At 35.6% G+C, this 25,422-nt stretch overlaps 1 protein-coding gene across 1 annotated transcript in view; it reads right to left on the minus strand.

The window, feature by feature from the left end:
* GPATCH2 (G-patch domain containing 2) overlaps positions 1-25,422 on the minus strand; it is a 183,736-nt gene that overhangs the window by 15,898 nt on the left and 142,416 nt on the right. Inside the window, exons 8-9 of the mRNA XM_054023966.1 lie at positions 21,930-22,000; positions 2,021-2,103 (exon numbers count right to left, since the gene is read on the minus strand). Coding sequence (XP_053879941.1) covers positions 2,021-2,103; positions 21,930-22,000 — 154 coding nt within the window. The remainder of the gene's footprint in view (positions 1-2,020; positions 2,104-21,929; positions 22,001-25,422) is intronic.

Genomic DNA, 25,422 nt, shown 5'->3' on the forward strand with positions numbered 1-25,422 from the left:
TGACTGAGTATGTGCATTATATCCCAAGATAAAGCTTATACTCTTTCAGCTTTCACTACTGTATTCAACTAGGAAGCAGAGTAAGTATTGCTGGACTCATTCTGTTGATTTGCAGAAACAAACATCACTGTGATTGCTGTGTACGTGCAATTTTTTTTTTTTTTAGAAAAATGTTTCCATATTATTTTTTAGTTAGTTAATCCCAGTCGTTTTATTTCTATATTTTAACAATGTAGATCAGTTGGGGAAAAATCCCAACCAGGACAATGGTAGCTTGTCCTACTCTAAATCCCTTGCTGGAATGTAATGACATTAGGTAAAGCCTTTTCTTTCTTCAAATAATGATATCAAATGTTAAAAAAACAAAATCAGTGTTTTAAAATTAATTTAGTTGTGGGAAGGAGTAGTAATGGAGTGAACTGAGGTAGTGAACCCATGTATTTCTGAAACATTTTTGTGTGAACATAGCTACCATTGTTTAATTTACTAAATGTTTTTCCAAGTTTATACTGGTTTCTTTAAAAAACCCCACAAAGATTCAAACATAGAAAAACACTTCACATTATCAAAAGCTAATACAGAAGGAAAGTGAACTGCTCTTCTTGAATTAGAAAGATCAATTCACACTAGTTAAATAGTAGCAAATACAAGGTTTTTTCTTTTTCTCTCTCTTTCTATGATTTTGTATTTTTTTTTAAAAAGGTACTGTATCTCTCTCTGTTTAAGACAAAAATCCTTTCCAAAAAATGTCCTGTATATTGTGAAGATGTCACTATGTATCAGAAACACTGAATGCTTTTATAAAATATTTAGTAACTTCATTATCAAAAGACTGGCTTTGCAAACTATGCAGGGGGAGTTAGCTTGTGAATAGTGGAAGTCCACAGTAAAATGTATGATAAAATAAATCTCACTATACTTTATACCAACTCTGTACAAAACGACTTTCTTTAGTACTTGCAAGTTGTGAAGTCAAAATCACTTTGTAGAAATAATTGTATTATCCTCTTCTCAACCATTAAATATTTTCCTGCTCACTTCAGATATTCAGAGTCTTAGAATCTGACCTAGACATTCTCTTTTTCCATACTGCTTCCACTAAGATGTAATATTTCTGAGATTGTTCTTGGTCTGTTTTTGTCACCGTTTGAAACACTGAAATATTGAGGGGGCCATTCAACTGGAATGCAAACATTTGGTTACTCTAAAGAATATCTAGGACAGATTTGAATCAAAGAATTGTATGCATGTTCACACTGTATATAAGGTACTGTAAGTATATGCTGATAAACAGAAATATATACTAACATGTGCAGTCCAGACATTCACATACTACAAATATGTGAAATATAAAGACAGACTAATAGAGATACACACAAAAAGATGCACAACCACATCCTCACCAGTCTAAATATATATAGTTAATATAAACAAACAGATGAGAATCCTGTAAATCACAGCCAAGTATTAAAAAAGTCATTTCACAGCTGTAACATCAGCAAAATACATGCGATGGTTGTGACCTCGCATCTATAAAAATCTTTGAAAATGCACTTGCAGGTGTTAGCCATTTAATGTGCTGCACTAATTTTGAAGATATCTTTCATATACTTGACTCCAAACTTTCAATGATTTGCCCAACAAATCTTGTACAGTACATTTTATTTATTCTATGTTTTCATATACATTCTTCATTGGAAAAATACACTAGCTCTTCCTACCTTGTGTTGTTGAGTATACATGGATAGTAATCTCTTCTGTTTAAGATTTTCATTATGGGGAAACCAAATCACTTTTCTTTAATAAATACTATGTTAGAAAAGCCTGAGAAATTGGAAACGTCTAAAGAACAATTAAAAGTCAGTTGATTTCTTAATCTCGAATACTAACCATTATACTACCTGCCTAAAGGTATCTCAAGAGTGGCTGAATTTATCATGTACTTTACTGTGTTGCTGACCTACTGCTTTGTATTTTAAAGATTTAACTTTTGGGGTTTTGTTACAGGAAAATTGGTTACCTGTGGGTCCTGGCAGGGGTGCAGCTTTTCTTCTCCGTTTGATGTCTCCCATGCACAATGATCCTAAATGTACACTTGTTTGTCTGTAAGTGATTATCAGAGAAAACTATTAACAAAGGGGGAAAAATGCCACATAAATACACAGCTTGTATAATCTGAACCTAAATCAAAACATTCTCAATGAAGATGAAGCTGCACAGTGAAGCCACCAATCTTGTTTATATCGAAACATAATTATGTTTGTTGACAAGCGCTCAGCATCTAAACACAGCATCATAAATTGTTACCGGAATGAATAATATAAAAGGAATGCTTTTTAATTTTCAAAACTGGCAATCTTTCTAGCTCAACATAAAACACTGTTTCTTCTGACAGGAAAATAGCTAAGATTAATTATCTAAAGAGATCACAATATTGTTGTAGGTTATCAATTGGTTACTAATGCCTTACTGTCAGAATGACATTTATTACAGGAAAAGTATTATCAATTTCTTTTAAGGTAACATGAAGAATGTCTGAGGTAACATGAAACAGAAAACTCTTCAAACGCATATGGAATAATAGAGTAATTTTGCTATAAGTAACTTGACAGTCCTTTAGAGCGGCACAGATACTGCTGGCTGAAGAATTAGGAGACAAGGGAAAAAGAAGAGGCATTTATGGAGATGTATTAAACATTATAGAATATCTAAAAACACAAGTCCCAATATTGCGATTGTTTTAATTATAACTTAGTGAATTTTGTTAAATCACAAGGTGGGAAACAAATCTAGTAAACTGGTGCCAATGAAGAGTAATATGTTCCCATTCAAGGGGCCTGGGTTCAGTCTAGGATTTATACATTTTGCTTTACTGCACATAAGCTTTCTTTAAGCTATACTATTATTAATTGTGTAACAGAGCATTAATTATGTGATTTAAAAGAATATTCAGATTTCCTGTATAATGTTGTAAAAAAAGAAAAACTACAAAACTGGGCTGAAAATGGTCACAGCTTTTAACCTGTAATGGTATAAGACTGCTATTTCACATAGAGGGGCTTCAGTGGGTTATTTAAAAAATAAAATACTCCAAAGCATATCCCAGATTAATTTATTGTGCCACAACTTCAGCATCAATTAACTTAACTTTCTATTTTAACATGGACTTTTCTTCCTTGAAACAACCTCAGAAGTTGAATTTAAATAAAAATTTAAAATCCAAAGGCTAAGTATAGTGAAACCATCCTTTCCCCCCCCCTCCTACTATCATGGAGTACATTTCAATTAGTTCTAAATTTATAGTAAGACTCTTTAAACCTCCAAATCTTTCGTAATTGGTAGAACATGGAAAAACAGTGAAAACTGGAAATTTAAATAAAGTATAGAAAAGGTCAATAAAGGCAAAATAAATATTCAAAAAGCTATTTCAACAAAGTTGTTATTAAACTTGCAGGTTTTAATTTATGTTTTATATATTCTATTAAAACCATTTAAAGTACATTAACATGATGTGTGTGTGCTTTTTTAAAAAAATTGCTAAAATGTAGAGAATGGGTTATGAGTCCAGTCATATTACACTTGGGAAAACTGTCTCTTCAAGAATGGCTTCTACTATCTTGATTACTCACTTGACTCTGCTATCCATAATGCAACTAAATCACCCATAGAATATATTTTCTGAAACTAAATATCAGAATTCAAATAAAGGAATGCAAAATATTAAAATTAGGAACTGTCTTAACTGTTAAACTGATATATGTACTCATTTTATTCAAAATGAATATGCTGCAGATAAAAAATGTGAAGACCTTCATATCTCATTGTAGTTTTTTTTTTAACATCAAGAAATAGGATTACCAATGAATACTAAACATAGATCACCAGTTCCCTCTTCCCAAAATCCATATCCCATTATATTATTGCAGAGCCTTTGACTGTAAAAGTCTCCTGGACATGTCTCATACTAGGTAGAGTGCAATATCTGTGTTTCTTTCTCCAGCATTTCTATGTAGAGGGGGAAAAGGGAGCAAAAAAACAAAACAAACTCACACCACCCAAGGATGCAAGTAGGATGAAAGATAAAAATTAATAAAGTCAGCCAATTGAACCTCAAGACCTGAGCTACAGGAGTAACAGCTAGCTGTGCTTGAGTAATTCTACCCAGAATTGATTATCTGTTACACTGCATTGAGATATCTAGATTATTGATCAGTAAGATTATGGTACTCAGGTCCCACCACTTTTCCTCCAGGCACATGCAATGGAGTTGCAACAAATAACACTAAGTAAGGACTACTTTGTTATTGTTGTCACCCTTCATGTAGAACATAGCAGTTACTTTTTAATTCAAAATCAATGAATGTCTGAAAGGCAGCCTTGTTCCTTCAGCATAAATGAATCATTTGTCTTTGCAAAGTACAACAATTTGATCACTAGCCAAGGTGAGAGTGGTTATTTCTTTGCTATGGTTTTGAGGAAAAGCTAGAGGTTTCTATATGCTAGAAACTAACCAATATTCTTAAGAAATCGTTAAAGCAACAATTACACTTTTTCAAATCCACAGTCCATTATGAGGCTAATAATAATATTATACCTTTGACTAAAACTAGATTAATTTCAAACACTGCATTTATTTCCACAGGGAATTACAACTACCATTTTACATGTATTGTTGATTGAATCGCAGCAAGACAAAAGGCTATATTTTAAAGAGCAATGGACAAAGAACTGTTCCTAATCTGAAAGCTACAGTTTAGAGAAAGCAAGCTATTACACTTTGGCTATAAACACAAACACTGGCTCATGTATATTACACTTCTAAATTGTAGACGTAGAGAGAACTCTGACCCTCACAGTCTGGCTAGGGGTTCAACAATATGCTTCTTACCATTAAAACACAAAAACAAGGATCACAAATAGGAAGAAAGCTATTTGCCTGATTTCTCTCCATTTATCCATAGCTTGCTGCAAGCTATCATTTATAAATAGTGCTCTGGTGGGAAACTAGGCATTTTATTAGGGAAAAAATAAAACTTGTTAAGACCACCTTGCCTGAAAACTTGGCTTTTGACGTGCTGGTGACAGGGACTGGAGCAAGCAGTGTCAAATGGAATAATTTTAAAGGAAAGACAACAGGAACTTGTCGCCTCATTGTATGCATTTACAAATAGAGGCTTTTCAGAGTATTAGGCCTAGTTAAAGCTGCCCTCTGGATAAAAAGTGTTCCCAAGCAGCCTCAGACAAGCTTGGGAGACAAACAGATGTGACTATGGTCCCTGGCGTTTGGCAAGAACACTCACTGTCAATAAGAAAAATATAAGCATGGACAGGGCATCAGCTGCACAACAGTGGAGCAGGCCTGCAAGTGTCATAGCAGCGGCAAAGTTGTGGCAGAGGGAAGTAAAAAGGCTGCATAAGCCAGACTGGTGTGAACTTACACTAGTAGGCCAAGATTTTTTTTGTTGTTATTATCATGCCTCGACATATTAAACAAAAAAGGAATGGAAAAATCTACTGCCAGATTTTATTCCATTTTCCTCTGATATACAGTATTTCCAGGGAAAAGTTGGTAGTGGAATTATAAGCACAAGACGACACACCAAAAATCATGTATATTAATAAAAAAAATAAGTTACACTATGGAAACTGCTGTCCTCATCAATGTGGAGACAGCCATTTCTAACACGAGTCACCAGTGTTCATGGCTATTTCACTGTTCAGTGCTATCTAATTTTCTTTACTTTCCCCCTCCATTCTGGCAGTCTGCCTTCCCACTTTTTTCTGTAGATAATCATTCCGGGAAATATGTCTAAATGATACATCTTTTAAATTCCCCAGACAGAAACCATCCATCCACACTGTTGCCATACAAACTCTTATTTTTCTATCACCTCAGTATTCTTGGTAATACAATATTTTTAATGAGCTGTTTCTCATCTGCAACTATGAATGTTCGGCTTCCAAAGCCATCCATAGCAGCTCAAGTCAGAGTTTGAGCTAATAGGATCTTAGCCGTCATTAGCACCACCCTTTCCTGCGTAAAAAGCCTTCGGTTTCATGTTGACATTTCAATCCATATCCGGCCTTCTTTGAAAGAGGCCGTCCACTTTCATGGACCACGGATACAGAAAACAGACCTTTATATGCCATTTCCACTTTGCGCATGTACTTCTATATATATTGTTTTGTTAAATGATTATATTTTATATAAAAACAAAAAGAAAAAAAAAGAAAACAAAACAAAACAGACTTTTACGTGTTTAACCTCTTCTTTTCCTACTTTTAAGGGTTTATGATGCTCCCAGGTATTATCACCGCCTTTGCTATTAACATTTAGATGGAATTAGAATTTCACTCTATATTTAGTATTCGCTTCAGTCATTAAAAAGCAGTATAGTGCTGTGGACTGAATACCATAGTTCTCCCCTAGGACTTGCTATGTGGACATGGGGAAATCACTAACCACCCTGTCCATTTTTCCATATGTAAAAAACAGTACTCCTCCAAAAACAATTAATTTTCACCCCTATTACCCTGGAAGTGGGAATTATTCCATAGCTACTTCACAAAGGTGTGTTGTGAGAATTAAGTTTGTATAGCAGTTGTCTTCATATGTGCAAGTACATTTTCTAAGACCTTGATTCCAAATAGGGGCTTTTGGGCACTACTGCAATACAAATAACATAAATAAATATGTATTTATTTTACATGTCTACTCACTGCTCCAACTCCAGTGTCTTCTTGCTTTTAGGTAGGGTGACCAGATGTCCCATATTTATAGGGACAGTCCCATTTTTTGGGTCTTTTTCTTATATAGGTGCCTATTACCCTCCACCCCCGTCCCGTTTTTTCACCGTTGCTATCTGGTCACCCTACTTTTAGGAGTTTTCGCTTTCCTCACAAGCTGTAATGCTTTGAGCTCAATATTATTTACTATTCTTGATGTGTTATAATTACACTATTAATTGCAATGTTAATACATGCACACCTCATTTCCTCCCCATAGTTTGTTTGGACTTCTGTTTACACTTCAGCAAAGCATCAAGTCATTTGCCAGATTACATTTTGTACCTCTATGACTTGGCACATATTATCTGTACATGATGGAGGTCCCTGGTTTACTGAATTTTATACATAACTTGAACTTTGAAAGTAGCAGTTGTTGACAGAGGTAAGAGTGGAAGAGTTTTCATGTTTTGTTCAAAAACATTCTTACCTATTGGATTTCTGTGCAGCTGATTTGGAAAGCATAGATTATGTTGTATGCTACACTGATGCTGAAATAACACTTTAATACTAATTTTCACAGCATAATGTAATGAACTGATATCACCCAATACTTGTCTGTCCATTATATTCTGATTAACAACACTTTCACCCAGCTTGGGCATTGAAATACTTCGTAAACAGCAACATCTATCCTAGCACAGTATCATTGAGTTCCTGCAGATGGCTGTAGAACTCTTCAATTATATCACTGGATGATGTAGTTAGTGCTATGCTTGATAAGTTACTAACTGAAGCTCTTTAGAAACAGATTTTAGTAAGGCTGAGTTGACTGGTTTGAATTTTAGAAGGATCTAAGGGCTTTATTATTAAGAAGAAATGTCACTCCCTTTGTCCATTTTCAATTTCAAAAGAGTTGGGTGAGAGTGGAGACAGGACGACATGATAACTGCAACTCATTTGAAGCTTGAAATGGCTTGACAACAATTTCTTAAATAGACAATGTAATTATGCCATTAGGTGGCATGTTTGGACATTGCTGGTGGTGATCTACAAGTTTAATTTCTATTCTAATAATTTTAGTTTTCAAACTACAGGATGGTTTCAAGATGAGACTGAAAGAGTGACTCAGGGGCTTGGAAAGAAAGTATGGGAAGAGCTCATAAGATATAAAGGAGATCTATGAGTAACCTCTTTCCTCAACTATGACATGTCACAGAAAGCAGGCTAAGTCCAGATGTGTAGTACGAGATGGGAAGGGAGTATGGGGAGCAGTGGTCAGAACAATAGAGAGAAGTAAGATAATGGAGAATGTCTAAAACCAGGATAAAATGACTCAAAATGAAGGTGGATGATCTCGTCCATCTTTCTTGAACAAGAGCACAGACTGACCACACTGTCTCATTATTCTAGTGTCCCTAATATGTAATAACAGCATAATAACAGCATAGCAAAAGTTCTCAACTTTTTTTTTTTAAAACACAGTGTGGCCCACATTTTAGTTGAGAGATTGCCTTCTGGACCACATGTCCTCCTCCGACTGGAAGTTGCGTAGACTGCCTCCTCCAGTTGACGATGTAACTCTGTGGCGATTAGCAACTGCTTACATGGAAAACTGGACAGTATTTAAATGTATTTTTAGGGTTTCGTGTTCTCCACAGACAGCTAGCAACTGCTTCATCACCTACCTGAGGGCCATGGACCACAATTTGAGCACTTTAGCAGTATACAGCATTAAACAACATCATGTAGGTATTTCTAAGTTTCCTGTCACCTTAATATTTATGTATGGTAGTGGGACCAACACAAGTTTCAGTGATTTAATTTGATTAAGCTTCCAAAAGTTTGGATGCTTATGCAAAGTCACAACCATCTGTGCAATCACCTTCTAGTATTAGGGAACATTTTCTAAAAATAATATCCCAGCAGAACTGTAACATTTTACATGAAATTACCCACCAGCTAGTTAGTGCTGTAAATTTGGGGACAGTACATAATATTACTCATACATAAAGAGGTTTAATCCTGCCTCAAATGCACATCTCAACACAACTAACTATGGTACAGTTATGGCACCTTCACAATATGGTACTACAAAATGCAAGAGATGTATGTTGCAAAGCAATATATATGCAAAACAATGGCAAATAGGTTCATTAGAAAAGGTTCACTCCTAAATCTCAACCCCTTTTTCCCTTGTGGCACAGAACTATTGCACCAAATCTTATAGTTCCTTTGTTCTACGACTTTTTCCAGTCATCTAGAGGATGTCAGTCTGTCCAACAGAAGGATAACATTTGTCATTTACAGATAGGGTCTGCCTCGCTCTAACCTGCACGATTTGGGAGTGCTTCTCTGTGGAAAGTAGAAGAAAAATCCTTATATAGATATTTAAGGGGAGAGAGAAAAAAAAACCCAAAGTTTATAACACTAAATAAGACTGAAGTCAGAACATGTATCTCCCACTTTCCCAAGATGTGAACTGTAGCTGTCCAGTATGTGACAAGCGCGCCACACATCCTAAAGCACTCTCCTTAGGGTATGGCTACACTGCCAATGTTACAGCACGGCCGCGGCAGCGCTGTGACATGGACAGTGTAGACATGCTTTATTGCCGGGTGGTAGCTTTATTACCAGGAGTGCGGCTCCTGGTGATAAAGCGCGGTCTATACTGGCGTTTATCAGTGCTAAAACTTTTGTCACTCGGGGGTGTTTTTTCACACCCCTGAACGACTAATGTTTTAGTGCTGAAAGTGGCAGTGTAGAAACAACCTTAGCAAAGGAACATTTAAAGTTAGTTTTTTAAGATGCAAAGGGGCATTGTTGGCTGTGCCTCCAATCCCATGCACTTTGGTCTCCATTTGAATAGCAAATGATTGATATACTAATTACTGCAGGGTTGTCTCACAGAAATCTAGTATGTAGGGTTTTTTCTCCCCCCATCCATACACGTTTCATATAGCAGGATACTGCGAGTGCAGTATTGGTAAGTGCATAGCTCATGGCTGTGACACCAGTGCTTCTGTAGACAAAGACAAATAAGAATGATCAAAATTGTTTCTGTAAAGATGGAGAATTTGGACCTCACCTGATAATATTATCGTATAGGTTTCTCTTTAAAAAAACAACACACCTCTGTATCATTTTGTTAGGAATATTTGAGATAGATGTCACCCACTATGATTGGATTTGTCTAACTTTAGGTCAAATCAATGTCTGAAATCTATTTTGTTGTTTGTCAATAGCATTTGTGGCGGTGATTTGGACAGTCAGTGTCAGCAAGAAGTGCTAGAGTACCAGCTAATTTCTACTGATGTCACTCTGACAGCTGCTTTGTTCTCAAGCAATTTGTTCCCCCCTTTTCCAACAGTTGATTTTGTGGGGTATTTGGCTCCTTTTACTCAGGCTATAGATGAGGGCAAGCGTTTTCCCTCTACAGCCACATCCATCTAAACTTACTTAATTGGAGAATGACAGGGATTAGATACTTAATTTCACAGTTTTTATAGAACCAGTAAAAGCTGACATGGATGGTTTGAAGTAAGAGGGATCAGACTTTGATGACCATGTGGATGGAGATTTTGATTATGGCTTCAATATGAATTTATGATTATCACCTAATCACTCATATCAGAACCTGTTGCTATGGGGAATATGGCTTATATGCACTGGCTTTGCTCAGTGGAAATGTGCAGTAGCCAGACTGAATGTATGGTGAATTGGGAGAACTCTACCTTCCAGTGCCCCGAGTTAACAAAGAACTAGGTAGCAGATAAATACATTAAGCATTCTTAAATGAAACATTCTAATATATACACCTCTACCCCGATATAACGCGACCCAATACAACAAGAATTCGGATATAATGCGGGGGGGCGGGGCTGCGCACTCCGGTGGATCAAAGCAAGTTCAATATAACGCGGTTTCGCCTATAACGCGGTAAGATTTTTTGGCTCCCGAGGACAGTGTTATATCGAGGTAGAGTCTATATTAGGTAAATATGTATTAAGTAAGGTCAGTGTTTTTAAATTCACATTAATTTTGCTATAGGCAAATACTGTTTTATCAGAATATATATTATTAAAAGGCAACTCAGCCATTTTCATCTACCATAAAATTAAGTATTCAGTATAATGTGCCACCAATAGCAAAATTCCATGAAAAAATATATTGCAGATATCTGTAGCACAAAGTAGCCAGTTTGAAAATCAATATTTTAAAACCAAAATATAAGTAGAACAAGTAGGCACTATGAACAAATTGCTTACCATATGGAATTAGAAGAATTGATGCAATTTTAAATGCAAAAATAGGGTATACCATCTGTGTTTGCTTTTGTATTTATATTATCTAAATCCTAAAGTCAAAATCAAAGATAAAAAAATTAGGACAATCAAGCGATTAAAAAATTAATCGTGATTAATCGTGCTGTTAAACAATAATAGACTAACATTTATATAAATATTTTTGGATGTTTTCCACATTTTCCAATATATTGATTTCAATTACAACACAGAATACAAAGTCTACAGTGCTCACTTTATATTTATTTTTGATTACAAATATTTGCACTATAAAAATAAAAAATAGTATTTTTCATTTCACTTAATACAAGTACTGTAGCGCAATCTCTATCACGAAAGTTGAACTTAAAATGTAGAGTTATGTACAAAAAATAACTGCATTCAAAAATAAAACCATGTAAAACTTTAGAGCCTACAAGTCCACTAAGTCCTACTTCTTGTTCAGCCAATCACTGAGGGTATGTCTACACCACTCGTTGGATTGGTGGGCAGCGATCGATCCAGCGAGTCGATTTATCATGTCTAGTCTAGATGTGATAAATCGAACCCCGAGCGCTCTCCCATTGACTCCTGTACTCCACCGCTGCAAGAGGCGCAGGCAGAGTTGACGGGGGAGCGGCAGCAGTTGACTCACCGCGGTGAAGACACCACGGTAAGTCGATCTAAGTATATCGACTTCAGCTGAAGTTGCATAACTTAGATCGATCCCTCCTCCCCAGTGTAGACCAGGCCCCAGACAAACACGTTTGTTTGCATTTGCAGGAGATAATGCTGCCCGCTTCTTGTTTACAATGTCACCTGAAAGTGAGAACAGGCGTTCTCATGGCACTGTTGTAGCCGGCATTGCAAGATATTTATGTGCCAGATGCACTAAAGATTCATAGTCCCTTCATGCTTCAACCATCATTTCAGAAGATGTGTCCACGTTGATGATGGGTTCTGCTCGATAATCATCCAAAGCAGTGCAGACCAACGCATGTTCATTTTCATCATCATGAATCAGATGTCACCAGAAGAAGGTTGATTTTCTTTTTTGGTGGTTTGGGTTCTGTAGTTTCCGCATCAGAGTGTTGCTCTTTTAAGACTTCTGAAAGCATGCTCCACATCCTGTCCTGATCAGATTTTGGAAGGCACTTGAGATTCTTGGGCTGAGTGCGGCCGCTATCTTTAGAAATCTCACATTGGTACCAGGAGTGGCGCCAGGGTTTTTGCCGCCCTAGGCAGCGCTCCTCCTCTGAGCATTCGGCGGCAGGCGTCCTTCCGCTCCGTGTCTTCGGGGCTCCTGGAGCAAGTGAAGGACCCACCGCTGAATTTCCGCCGAAGATCCAGAGCGGAAGGACCCCCCACTGCCGAATTTCCGCCGAGGGCGGCAAAATGCCGCCCCCCAAATCCTGCCGCCCTAGGCAAACGCCTAGGGTTGCCTAGTGGAAGTGCTGGCCCTGACTGGTACCTTCTTTGCGTTTTGTCAAATCTGCAGTGCAAGTATTCTTAAAACCAACAACATGTTGGGTCGTCATCCAAGACAAATTTAATTAACGCATATTCTTTTTTTAACGAGCCTCATCAGCATGGAAGCATGTCCTCTGGAAAGGTAGCCAAAACATGAAGGGGCATACAAATGTTTAGCACATCTGACATGTAAATACTTTGCAAAGCCGGCTACAAAATTGTCATGTGAATGTCTGTTCTCACTTTCAGTGACATTATACAACGTATCACTGACGCTGTAAATAATAAGCAGGCAGCATTATCTCCCATAAATGTAAACAAACTTGTTTCTCTTAGCAATTGGCTGCACAAGATATAGGACTGAGTGGACTTGTAGGCACTAAAGTTTTACATTGTTTTATTTTTGAGTGCAGTTATGTAACAAAAAAAAATCTACATTTGTAAGTTGCGCTTTCATGATAAAGTGATTGCACTACGGTACTTGTATGAGGTGAATTTTTACAGTGAAAGTATTTGTAATAAAAATAATATAAAGTGAGCACTGTACACTTTGTATTCTGTATTGTAATTGAACTAAATATATTTGAAAATGTAGAAAAACATCCAAAATATTTTATATATTTCAATTGGTATGCTATTGTTTAACAGTGCAATTAAAACTGAGATTAATCACAATTTTTTTTATTGTGATTTTTTTTTTTTGAGTTAATCGCGTCAGTTAATTGCGATTAATTGACAGCCCTAAAAAAATAATTCCTGGGTTGCAGCCTCTGATGCTAATTTTCAGAAACTCCATGTATAGTTATAAACAACTAAAAAAAGTGTACGTTACTAGTAAGATATGCAGCCTCTTGACTAGAGTCTTGCTGCTGTAATTAGGATTGTCTGTAAAATTTACCAAAAGTGTTTATAGCAATCTTTTTCAATTATTAATAAAAAGAAATTGGCAAAATAATTTTGTATTTACAGCTACACACTCACTCTGAAACCTGTCTGAAATGGGCCACTCTCATTACCACTTGAAAAGTTATTTTTCCTCCCTTTGTATCCTGCTGTTAATTGAATTGTCTCGTTAGACTGACCTTATACTTGGTAAGGCAACTCACATCTGTTCAAGTATTTATACCTGCTCCTGTATTTTCCACTCCATGCATCTGATGAAGTGGGTTCTAGCCCATGAAAGCTTATGCCCAAATAAATTTGTTAGTCTCTAAGGTGCCACAAGTACTCCTCGTTCTTTTTATAGAAAATTATATATATTATATAGAAATATAGAACGTTCATTTCTAACTCTTACTTACGAGTATACCTTCCAAGAGTGATCACTTTTTTTTTTTACACAAAAAACAACAACAAAAAACACTGTTCAGATGAAATCAGAATTCCACCCTAGATCCAGTTACTCACTTTACAAGCTCTGAAGCTTTTTCCACAGACTTGGTTATAAAAATGACATCACCAACATAACACAGATTGCAGCATCTGCCTCTACCATTGTGAAGACCATTACATTAACCATCAAAAGTAATGCACTTTTTTTCTTTTTATTAAATGTTAAACAGATGTGATAGTAGCATTGTTCTATGTCAAACTCCTTTCATATCAAGCCAATCTGTTCAGCATGCAACTTTAAACGTAAGAGTGACATTTGTTTTAATGGAGTATTAGCACAATTTAACTATGAATGGGAAAATATTAATATTTCTTGTCAGTGGACTATCTCATCACCACCTACAGTACTCTAACACTTGTCTTCACATTGTCTTTTTCCACCATTTCTGAGACTTAATTCAAGTTCACCGGAATGAAGCAAGTCTCTTTTGGCATCACGTTCAGCAAATCCAAATGGAAATGAAGTCCAATTCCACAGTATATGCCACAGCACCCAATCTCCAGAGACCAATGGACTTTAACTGTGAACTAAAAGTCTTTAAAAAAAAATCCGTATTAGAGGTTTACTGTCCTCAGAAAGGATAATGCATTGTTTTTTCTTCTTTCTAATTAGTAATTTAAGCATATGTTCAGCATTTAACTCTAAACGTTTGCCTTTTCCCCAAGCTCTAAGACAGCTGTCCAAGACGTGAATGCCAGAAAACATTTAAATATCAACATCTGTTGAATTATGTTAATTTAGTGTAATATAATTGGGCATGAGTTGGAATTGATCAAAAGTATATGAATTAGACAAAGGCAAATCCAAACCAATATCCTGGTGCACAAACAAGTCAACAAAGAATGCTAGGAAAGAAAAATTCGGTTTTAACAAAATTAAAACAGATCATTCAAGACTATAGCTTTCCTCCCAAAGAAATACCACCATTTTGTACTTTTCATCATGGGAAACTCCTGTGTCTACAATACTGGAACCTACTGAGACAGAGGACTTGGAATGATTTGTAATGAAAAAGTCATGTTGAAAGAACGACTCTTAAAATGTCCATAAAAGGGTATTATGATGACTATGAAGGAAAACCTAACTTAATTTGTTTTTAGAAGTGAAGAATGAGAAGAAATACTCTATGATCAAGAGAGTTCACTCAACTGATTTTAGATTACAGAATTCTAAACATAACATATATTATGATATTTATGTCAAGTAATTAAAAAAAGATGGATATGGTTCATATTTAAGTATCTGTGAAATGCGGTTAGCAAAGAGATGATGTTATTGAAGTAGAATGTTGTTACAGGATAATGGTCTCCTGCTGTTTCAGAAATTCCAAGGCAAACAAACCCCTTTGCTCTAACCAGGAAAAGGGATTTTGTGCCAACATTCTTAACATGAATTTCCATTACACCAAAGGTATATCTACACTTTGCGCTGGGGGTGAAATTCCCAGCTTGAGGAGACATACCCCCACTAGCTCTGAATGAGCTAGCATGCTAAAATTAGAGTGTAGGCATAGTGGCGTGAGGGGTTAGCTGTCCAAGTATGCACTTAACATCTCTGATGGGCATGTACACGCATGTCAGTTGCACATGGTGTTGGGGCCACTGGATCTGCATTGACATGAGTCCCATGGCTAGCCTCCATCCTTGTGTTTGGTGCTGGTGCAGGGCAGGCATAGAGATCCTTTCTTGTGGTGTGTAGGGGATTAGCAGGAACTCCTATGTGAACATTTGCTCAAGTTTCCCAGCACAGCTCCTAGACAATGGTGAAATGGTGTCAAGGGTCTTGACTAGCCCTCTTCAGCACAAGTGAGTTTTACTCTTAGACTTTAAGAGTCAGATTTTCAAAACTGCTCAGAACCTTCCACTATTTGTGTAGATCACGGTAAAATGCTCGATATGGCTAAAGCACTAGTACTGAGGAGCTGCTTGCGGAATCCACAGTTAAAGCTCACTTGAGTTTTACACTCAAAGCAAGAATTTAACCACTTTCTTATATATAAAGAATACAGTGCATCTTCCCCCAAATGACAGCAGGTTTACTTGGTAAAATCCCAGAAAATTTATTCTCTGCCCAATCACATCCATTAAGTAGTTTATGAGTTACAATTAATTAAAAATATGTTATTTAAGAAATTAAGCACTCAATATCAGATGATTTTTATTTCTCATGCTATCTTATTAATGGAAGAACAGAGACTGTTCAAAGTTTCCATATAGCTAAAACTTACTGAAATATTATACGTGGGCTATAGTCCAAGGTTTTTAAAAAAGGGATTAAAGTTCATTTTTCATTATTATTCTTTTTAACTGAAAGTTTCTTTTACTGCAGTGCCTGACAAATAATATTCTACTACAGAGAATTCCATGAAAAACTGCTCTTTTTCAAAATGGCCACAATCTTCTATTTTTCTCAATTAGACTGAATCCTACCTGCCACAAAGAAAGTGGTAGCCATTGATAGTATACCATGCCATCATCATCCTGAGGGTGACACCATGAGGAAAAATGTAGTGTCTTTAAAAATCATTTTAATTTAATCTTCAACTAGAAACACTATTTTGTATATGCAATAACCATACAATAATATTAATGTCACTAAAAGAAGAGTTAAGATTGTCTGTGTGCTTTAGCTATATGTTTCTATCTTAACATACACCTTTAAGTTTAACCTTAATTCTCAATTTACTGTATTTGTAGTGCATTGTATTTGAATTACTACAACATCTCTGTAATTTTTTATACTTTAATTACGGATATATATTAATCTTAACTCCAATTTAATGTATTTTTGTTAGGAATATAAATAAATGTGTAGGATGACAACAGTGAGTAATTATAGTATAAATATACCAATTCTTAGATATATTGATATAAAGCTATGTGTTCATTTTCCTGTACAGTGTCTAAAAACAGACAGAGTTCACATCTTCTGGTACAGTAATTTCATTCCACAAAAGCCACATTAAACAATTATAGTTCTTGTAATTAACCAGTAGTCTAATGTACAGTTTTCTTATCCCAATCTATTAACAGCTGCTCAAAAAATGTAGTAATTAATGGTTTCATTTATTTTTGGCAAACCTGCATCACGACAAATAGTTTTGTATCTGCTGCAAATTAGGACTCCTTCCCAAACAACAGATGACATGATGGGAAAAAGGGAGCAGACAGCATCCTTGCACATCTTTGTCTCTTTAGAAGATCAAATAAAGAGCAGCTGTAATTCTATTTGTCACATCTGTGTAACAAAATACAGTGATCTGTATCATCAGATGAAACTGAATGAGTTCTGTTCAAATGTAAATGGGGATTTTCTTTCTGACCTGATGGAAAGGAGGCTGAACTCAATATTTCTACATCTCAAGCAAAAATATGCTTTTCAAATCTCTGATCACATTTTGTGTAAATTTTCTCAATTTAGAACCCTCCATTTCATTATTAATTTACACAGAATTCCAAAATAAAATAAAATCACAAAAATATAATGTAGATGATGCATTATTTTTTCCAACCTATCCAAAATATTTAGAAGTCTGGACAGGACTGAGATTTGAAAGGGTTGGTGGGTTACAGAAAATCTGGAAAATGTATGCTCAATATTCTTATTAACATTTATCATGTATCACTATGTGACATTTTTCTTTCATACTATCCACCATGTCTCTTTCCCCACATTTCCCCAGCTTCCATCCTTAACAGGCTTCCCTCTTTTAGGGATGTGAAGAGACCTGTTTCAGGCTGTGCTGTTTCCTGGAGCCTTCAGGAATAGCAGATTTCCCAGAAAAGAGGAACAACAGATAGACTCAGGCCCCTGAGTGCTTGTCCTTCCCCCCCCCCCCCTCAGGAGGTACGGATGTCAGCACTTCTAAATTAGTGATGGAAAAGAACTGAGGGCCAGGAAATGTGTTTTGTTCTTAAAAATACAGAGTTCACACAATCTCTGGGAACCAGTGATGAATGATCAAGTTATTTTATCATATCTGGAAAAGTGGCAGCAAATCTTGTCTTGTTTTTTTCCTTTAGCCTCTCAATACATGTACATACCATAAATCCCATTTATAATACTATGAGCCAGAAGAAAAAAACCCGACTGAATAATTATTGCACTTAATGTGCAGATACGTTAAAAAATAATGAAGACCATTATAAATAATAAAAATTATTCTAGAAGTTTAAGTACTTTGGCTGTCTGTAATTTTGTTTTCCTAATCAATAGATTACAGCATAGACTAGATACTCTTCTAGGGCTATGTAAGACAAAAAAAGGAGATCTTAAATTTGGTAATCTGTCAATAAGAACGGTCACATTGCGTCAAAAAAATGGTTAATCTAACCCAGAATCCTGTCTTCTGATAGTGCTTCAGAAGGAATGGATACAACAGGGCAATTATCGAGTGATCCATCCCCTGTCGTCAAATCCCAGCTTCTGAGAGTCAGGTATTTAGGGACACCTGCAGCATGCAACCGCTTGCTTGGTCCATGATCATTTTGCCTAATAGCTATTGGTGGACCTATCCTCCAAAAACTTATCTAACTTTTTTCTGAGTTATATTCAGGCATTCACAACATTGTTTGGCAACAAGTTCCACAGGTTGACTGTGTGTTGTGTGAAGAAGTACTTTCTTTTGTTTGTTTTAAACCTGCTGCCTATTAATTTCATCAAGTGACCCCTAGTTCTTGTGTTATGTGAAGGGGTAAATAACACTTCCCTATTCACTTTCTCCATACCATTCATGATTTTATAGATCCTACCATATTCCCCTTAGCTGTCTCTTTCTTAAATGAACAGTCCCAGTCTTGCTTTGAGGCTATATTTAATGTACATAGGGTTGAAACTCATCTTCATTTTTAAATTTTAATGTTTGTTATCTCTGTTATGAGCAACCCAATATATTTAAGCTCCTCCAGAAAGTATCAACACTACTGCACAGAAAAAAAGACCGTAATAGACTGATTGAGTGCTTATCCCTTCTTACCTTCCTCATACAGTTCTGGAGTAAATTATTCCACAATTCTTTGATCTAGTGCAATGTAGGTCTCTAATCTTTACTTTTTTCCACATGCTGAGACAAGAACTGTGGTCACTCATCCAGAAGGTGTAAGAAAAGTCAAGGCAAACATAAAAAAGTATTAAGAGAAAATGTCTTTCAGAACACCAACCAAAAAAAAAAAAAAAAAAAGAAAAAAAAATATTCACATGACTAGAAATAAGCCAGTGTGGAAACTACACAAAGAAATACATTTTGCAACTCCAGACTTGCAATAAGAAGAACAGCTTTATTGATTAAAAGGCGTAGGCAATAGTTCGGTTACACTTGTGATTCGTTCTTAAAAATGTTTAAGAGACCAATAACCAAGCTTAGCCACAGTAAAATATGAAAACGAGACAGGCATATCTTCCTTACAGGAAACAATTCTTATCTTACACAGAAGTTGCATTTATAGTAATATAGTAGTATAGTTGTATTTATAGCTAGTAGTATTTATAGCATGATTTTACAAGTTACAAAACTTTTTAGGAGTCACTAAAATCCAACCCATCAGTTTGTAACATTTCCTTAACTTGTTGTTTTGTTCTGTACTTTTCTAATATCTGTTTTGGATACTACAGTCCAAACCAGTTAGGCCCAGAGGTACATCCCAACCTGTGCTAAGAAACATCAATCATGTATCTTGGCTTTGACAGGCTTCCTATTTTCTAATGCCAAAGCTGATTTGAGCTTTACAAAGCATTGTGGGATACTTGACATGGGTGAACAGAATTGTAGGGAGAGTATAATACATTTAGTTAACATAACTTTCCAATTTTTTATATTTATATATAATAGTAATACTGTGCACATAATACCCATTAATGTGGCATTTACTATGCCCAACATTCATGCATTGGCTAGCAGCTTAAAAGTCTAAAGAGTGATGGGTAATAATTTTATAAACCCTCAAATGTTTACCATCTGCTGATTTTCTATTACTGTATTTAGCAATAAACCGCAAAACAAGACATTTCTATTGGTCATAGTTATAATTTGTTGTGAGCTTTCTTTGAAAGGAGATTAATCATCTTATACGTCAAATGGAATCACTGAAAATGTGCAAAACAATCTTAGAGTGCTTGAGACTTTCAAGTGAGAACGAACACTTGTATTCAACAAAAGATTTAGCTGCATATGCATATAGTAACCTAAAATACAATAGCTTTACTTAGACTTGTTTTATGATTATGCTAAAGAGTGGACCAAAACCTTTGCTGGTGTAAATTTGTCAAGTTTCATTGGTTTCAATAGAGCTTTGCTAATTTACAGCTTTTAAAAGGATCTGACCAGATTTGTAAAGATCTGAAAGATCCATTTCAAGATTCCATACACAGGAATGAGACTTCACATTTACTAGAAAGGTACAATTCGGAACTTGCCCTCTCATTAACTTTGTGCATAATATCAGCTTCATCTGAACCAATTTTTTTTCCATAAGCTTGAAAGGAAAGAAATTCTGTCTCTCCACATAGATGGGTGAAGTCGGGAATTTTAAATGCAGCAGCAAGGTGGTGACCTCCCTTCTGGAGGGAATGGCAACTTAAAACTATGTCAAGCTGTAGGAGCTGACTGTACTGCCATGCTGGAAATCCTACCCACTCTATTTATACTGGTAACTTAACCCAATGGATTTCACCGATAAGGATAAGTTATTGTGTGTTTGTAATGTGGTATACAAGCTTGCTTTTCACATATATAGTTCTTCCATTTGTTATAACAACTTTTATAAAGGTAAAATGTTAAATTGTTGAGATTTTGGATGGTGGCAGGGAAATGAGAATCAGCCCTAAATATTCACTTATGGAGAGAATTCAGCTCAACGGAAGACAATGTTCTTTATATACTGTTGTTCTAAGCATAAATATGATTTCCGAACTATGCTTACCAGGAAATTGCTTTCAAACATCTTTAAAATAATATTTGTTTACCTTGGAAAACATTTAACAGATGAAAGAGTCTTATAAATTGTGTGAAGATGATGTATAACAGATTCTGCTTTACTGGTGGAACCAACCATTTGGAAGATGTCATCCGAGTTTGCACACAATTAAAATTAAGTATTTTCATATTCAATACGCGTGATCAAAGTGAATATTTGGTCTCAGACTCCGGCTATTAATAACATCCACTATTTACTAACATGAAAAAAATGGCTATATCCAAATAACTAAAGATCCTGGACATACGGTGAGGCAAAAAGTTGAAGACCACGTGCCTATTCGCCCTTAAAAGTGGGATATTACCCAAGTCTTCAACTTATTATTATTGTGTTATTGCCTTTTCAAAAGAACTTATTTGTCATCCCAAATAATACCACTACAAATTAAAATAAAAGTTCTGTGTAAATAATAGGTCTTGTATACAGCAAAGAAAACATTTCTGTAATTTTCTGTTCTACAAAGCAATTCTGTTACAGTGAATATTGGGGAGTGGGGGGATTATGTACTATAAATTTCAAACATAGAAAAGATCTATGAACAGTCACATACCTGGGAGATTTAATTATGATTTTTTTGTCACTGGTTATTACTGCAATGCTTGACCTTTTTTTTTTTTTTTTTTGCCAGTGACAAGATTTGTTTTCATAAAGTTTGCTAATCGGGTGTTTTGGGTTTTTTTAACAGGAAAATGACATTTCTAACCATGCTACAAGATTGCACAAGAGTTAAGCTATTTTCAATGACCTGTATTATTAAAAAAAATTTATACAGTATATAAAGGTAACACAGTAGTTGCTTGTTATACTGCAAAGTCAGGAAACCTACTTGGTCACGCATTTTATCTAGCTGATTAATAAAATGATTATAATCAGAGTAAATGAGTTACTTTGATACAATTATCAATACAATCCAATATACAAACGTTGACAAAAGATTAAAGTTACAAAGAAGAGGCTATAAAAATGAAGTTACAGATAGAAAAAAAAGCCCATCAAGGATGGAGTCAATCACTATATAAAATTTTGGGATATTGGAAGTGATAATTAAGTTAGTGATTTTAAAGTATATTTTCACCTTTATCTTACCTGCTAGCTGTTTTTACTGAAATATTTTTCTTGTGTCCTCTCTCAGATCGGTTATCCCGCAGGAGCTGAAGCTACACAAAAAATATTCACAATCGTGTTGGAAACAAAGCCATTTTTTATTTTTAAAAAATGTTATCCTAGCTTTGTCATCTTTTATGTTTTTATTTTTTAACAGTAAATTAGGTATTATATATTGGATTTTAACAGTGTTACCTATGGAAAGACCATTAAAAATGTTAAAAGTTGGGGACTTAGTGCATTCTTGATAAATTCATGGTCAGTCATTACAGCATTTTAATACAATTTTGTGAAGAAACATGTAGAGTTAAGGTTATAATTACATATCCATTAATTTTAAACCGAACATTATTAGAACTTTGTAGTTATAGAAAAAACATTTGAAAGCAAAGAATTTCAGAGTTCCACAACTATTACCCTGACTCTGGACTGTGAAACATTTGAAAGCAATTTGATTTTGATTTGATTTTTAAGAATCATTAATCAATAACTTTCACCTGCAAAACTCTCTTTATTATGAAAAGGGATAGAAAAGCTCCCTTTAAAAAACTTTTCACTGGTATCTAAACAGTTAAGCAATGTTTATAAACTCTGCTGAGACCCAAAAAGTTGAAATTTTCAGAGCAACAACAAAAGCTAAATACCCAATCTTCCTAACACTTTTAGCTATTAGCTAGCACTGGTGACTAAAATAATGTAGGTTTTAGACCACCCTATTTTTGAAATTTCTCCCAAATAAATACAATGTGAAGACTTTTCCAAAATAAACTACTTCATTATTCAAAATCTCCAGCTGATATGATTCTCCTCAATGTGAGGGTGATGTGGCAATGACACATTTAGAAATAGCTGCAAAATAATTACACAGAAGAAGTGCAAACTAATAGCAAAATCAACTAAAATCATATTTTGAAGGGAACCAAGCCTTCAACAAAGTGCTGAGCCAAACTGAACTGAAGATTTAGCTACACAAATGGCCATAGAGACTAAGGCAGCACTTCACTGAAGGCAGTCAGAAAAAAATTAGGGGGACACACTTGGGGACTTCACAGTACCACTGCAGAGATGGGCAAGTGCTTCAAATAACCAGTTTTTGTTGTTGAATAGTTTACCCACTACATACTTCTATCTTTATTAGCTAATTACATAAGCTCTAATTTAATAGTGTTTACTTCAAAAAATAAATAATTAAACAGAACAATATTATTATACCATAACAGGTAAAATCTATAGTTATACAACCTGGCCTTCCATAGGAAAATTTCTTTAAGATGCTGCGAGGGTCAATTTTTAATAGTGTTAAACTCATTTTTCTCCCTTCTTTTACAGGTTCTGAAGTGTAGACCCATCACAGATCACTAGTTTCTGCTTCATGTGATGACGTTACATTCACTATATGATTCAGCTACAGTCTGAAAACTTATTAATTTACTAGACCCCCCAATGCCATCGCCAAAAGTACAAAAGCTTTCATAATAATTTTACAACCCATAAGGTGAAATTATTTTAAAAATTATAAAATCAGGTATTTTTTAAATAAAATGTTTATTTATTTACCATTACAGGTGTTATTCACATTGCCGGTTTCATGCTGGATGAGATATCACCAGCATAACGGATGCTGGGACACCACTTAGCATGGAAACCTGCATGGCTAGTCTGCATTTCAGAACTTTCAAAAGTAGTTCTAAAGGTACAAGTTAAGTTAATTATCAAGTAATTTGAGACATTAAGGATAACAAATGAATTCTTTAAGTTTAAACTGCAACTTATTACGCATTACTTGTTATAATCCATAAATCTGACAACATAAAGCCAGCTGTTAAAATGCTAGTTGTTTCTTCCACAAGAAATAAAAGTTTCAAAATGATGAGGCAAATATCATATAAAGTTGTCTGTGTAGCTATTAAATGTCAGCCAGCATATCATAATATGTATTATAATACTTTCACAATTTACAGCTAAAACTGAAATTCATTTTTTTTTCACCCTGTCAGGCTTGAGGAAGTATGTTTAGTTGAGAGACTGAGTCTGTTTTTGAGTTTGAAAGAAGGGGAAGAAAAGCAGATATGCTGATTTAACTCTGAGCTATCAAAGCTAGTGGAGTTCAGAATCGCCCTAAAAACATGATGAATTTTCTTGTATCTTACTGCTTTACTTATTGCTTTCTATGATGTTTAAAATCTATTTGCTAGAACTTAGTTGGTGTAAATCAGCACAGATCTACGGAAATCAATTGAGCTACATCAATTTGCTGCAGCTAAAGGGCTGGTCCACACTAACCCCTCAGTTGGAACTAAGATACGCAACTTCAGCTACGTGAATAACGTACCTGAAGTCGAAGTATCTTAGTTCGAACTACAAGGTACTTACCGTGGGTCCACACACGGCAGGCAGGCTCCCCCGTCGACTCCACATACTCCTCTCATGGAGCAGGAGTACCGGTGTCGATGGTGAGCACTTCCGGGATCGATTTATCGCAACTAGACAAGACGCGATAAATCAATTCCAGAAGATCGATTGCTTACCGCTGAACCCAGAGGTAAGTATAGACGTACCCTAAGATATGACCCAATGAATTACTCTAGAGGCTTGATGTACTACTGATGTATTCAGTTACTTTTCCTGAGTGTTTGAAAAGAACTAATTTGTTCAAGATACAAAAGGGAAAGGCTTATTTGCACAAAGTTCTTGTCCTGTCAATAACTTATTGTTTTGCCATGCATATAACTAAGCATTTTTCAAAGTCTGAAAGGAAGGTCACCAGTTAAGCAACACTCCACTATTCAAATGTAAGTGTTTTCTTGTTAAATTCACTGATCTTAAGTATGAGGTAACCAACATACAACTTGTGAGATTCTGTGCAGTTTCCAAGGGAACAGGAGGGCTATGATTGCTTTAAGCTATCTCTGTGCCCTCCTGAGCTGGGGCTACTCCCCCGATAAAATTTGGACAGCCCTGCACTCCTGTCTAAATTACAGCAGACATTCTGGGCTACTCAGCTGGTCATAACACTGTCTGGAATCCCTGCAGTCATTGCGGCCCTGCCTCCACACATCCCCAGCATGTCCCCTACATTGAAGCTCATGAGCTTATGTCTACCTTCTGCAGGTTATGCACCAGGAGAATCCTCACCTGGCAGGATTTAACACCCCCTTTATACCCGTCTGACCCTTTTACCTAGAGTAACAGAAGAGTGGGGTGTGGATTTCATCCTACAAGTCTGTTCTTACACAGTTTTGAATTTCTTAAATAGTGTGGAAAATGTCAGGTGTTCCCCATTTTATAGAAGCATTAACACGACAGTTTCAGAGAAACACAGGCACTATTGTTAATAACAAACTGGTTATCAGGATAATATATTCTGAAATCTTAAACTGGTAATAAAACTGACCTGTGATGCTTATCTAGTATCATTTGGCACGCCAGCTTATTAACCAAAAGACCTTTTGAAATACTTAGCTGCTAAGTTTTT

This window comes from Malaclemys terrapin, chromosome 3 (assembly GCF_027887155.1).
Source record: "Malaclemys terrapin pileata isolate rMalTer1 chromosome 3, rMalTer1.hap1, whole genome shotgun sequence".
In the NCBI taxonomy this organism is placed as follows: Eukaryota; Metazoa; Chordata; order Testudines; family Emydidae; genus Malaclemys; species Malaclemys terrapin.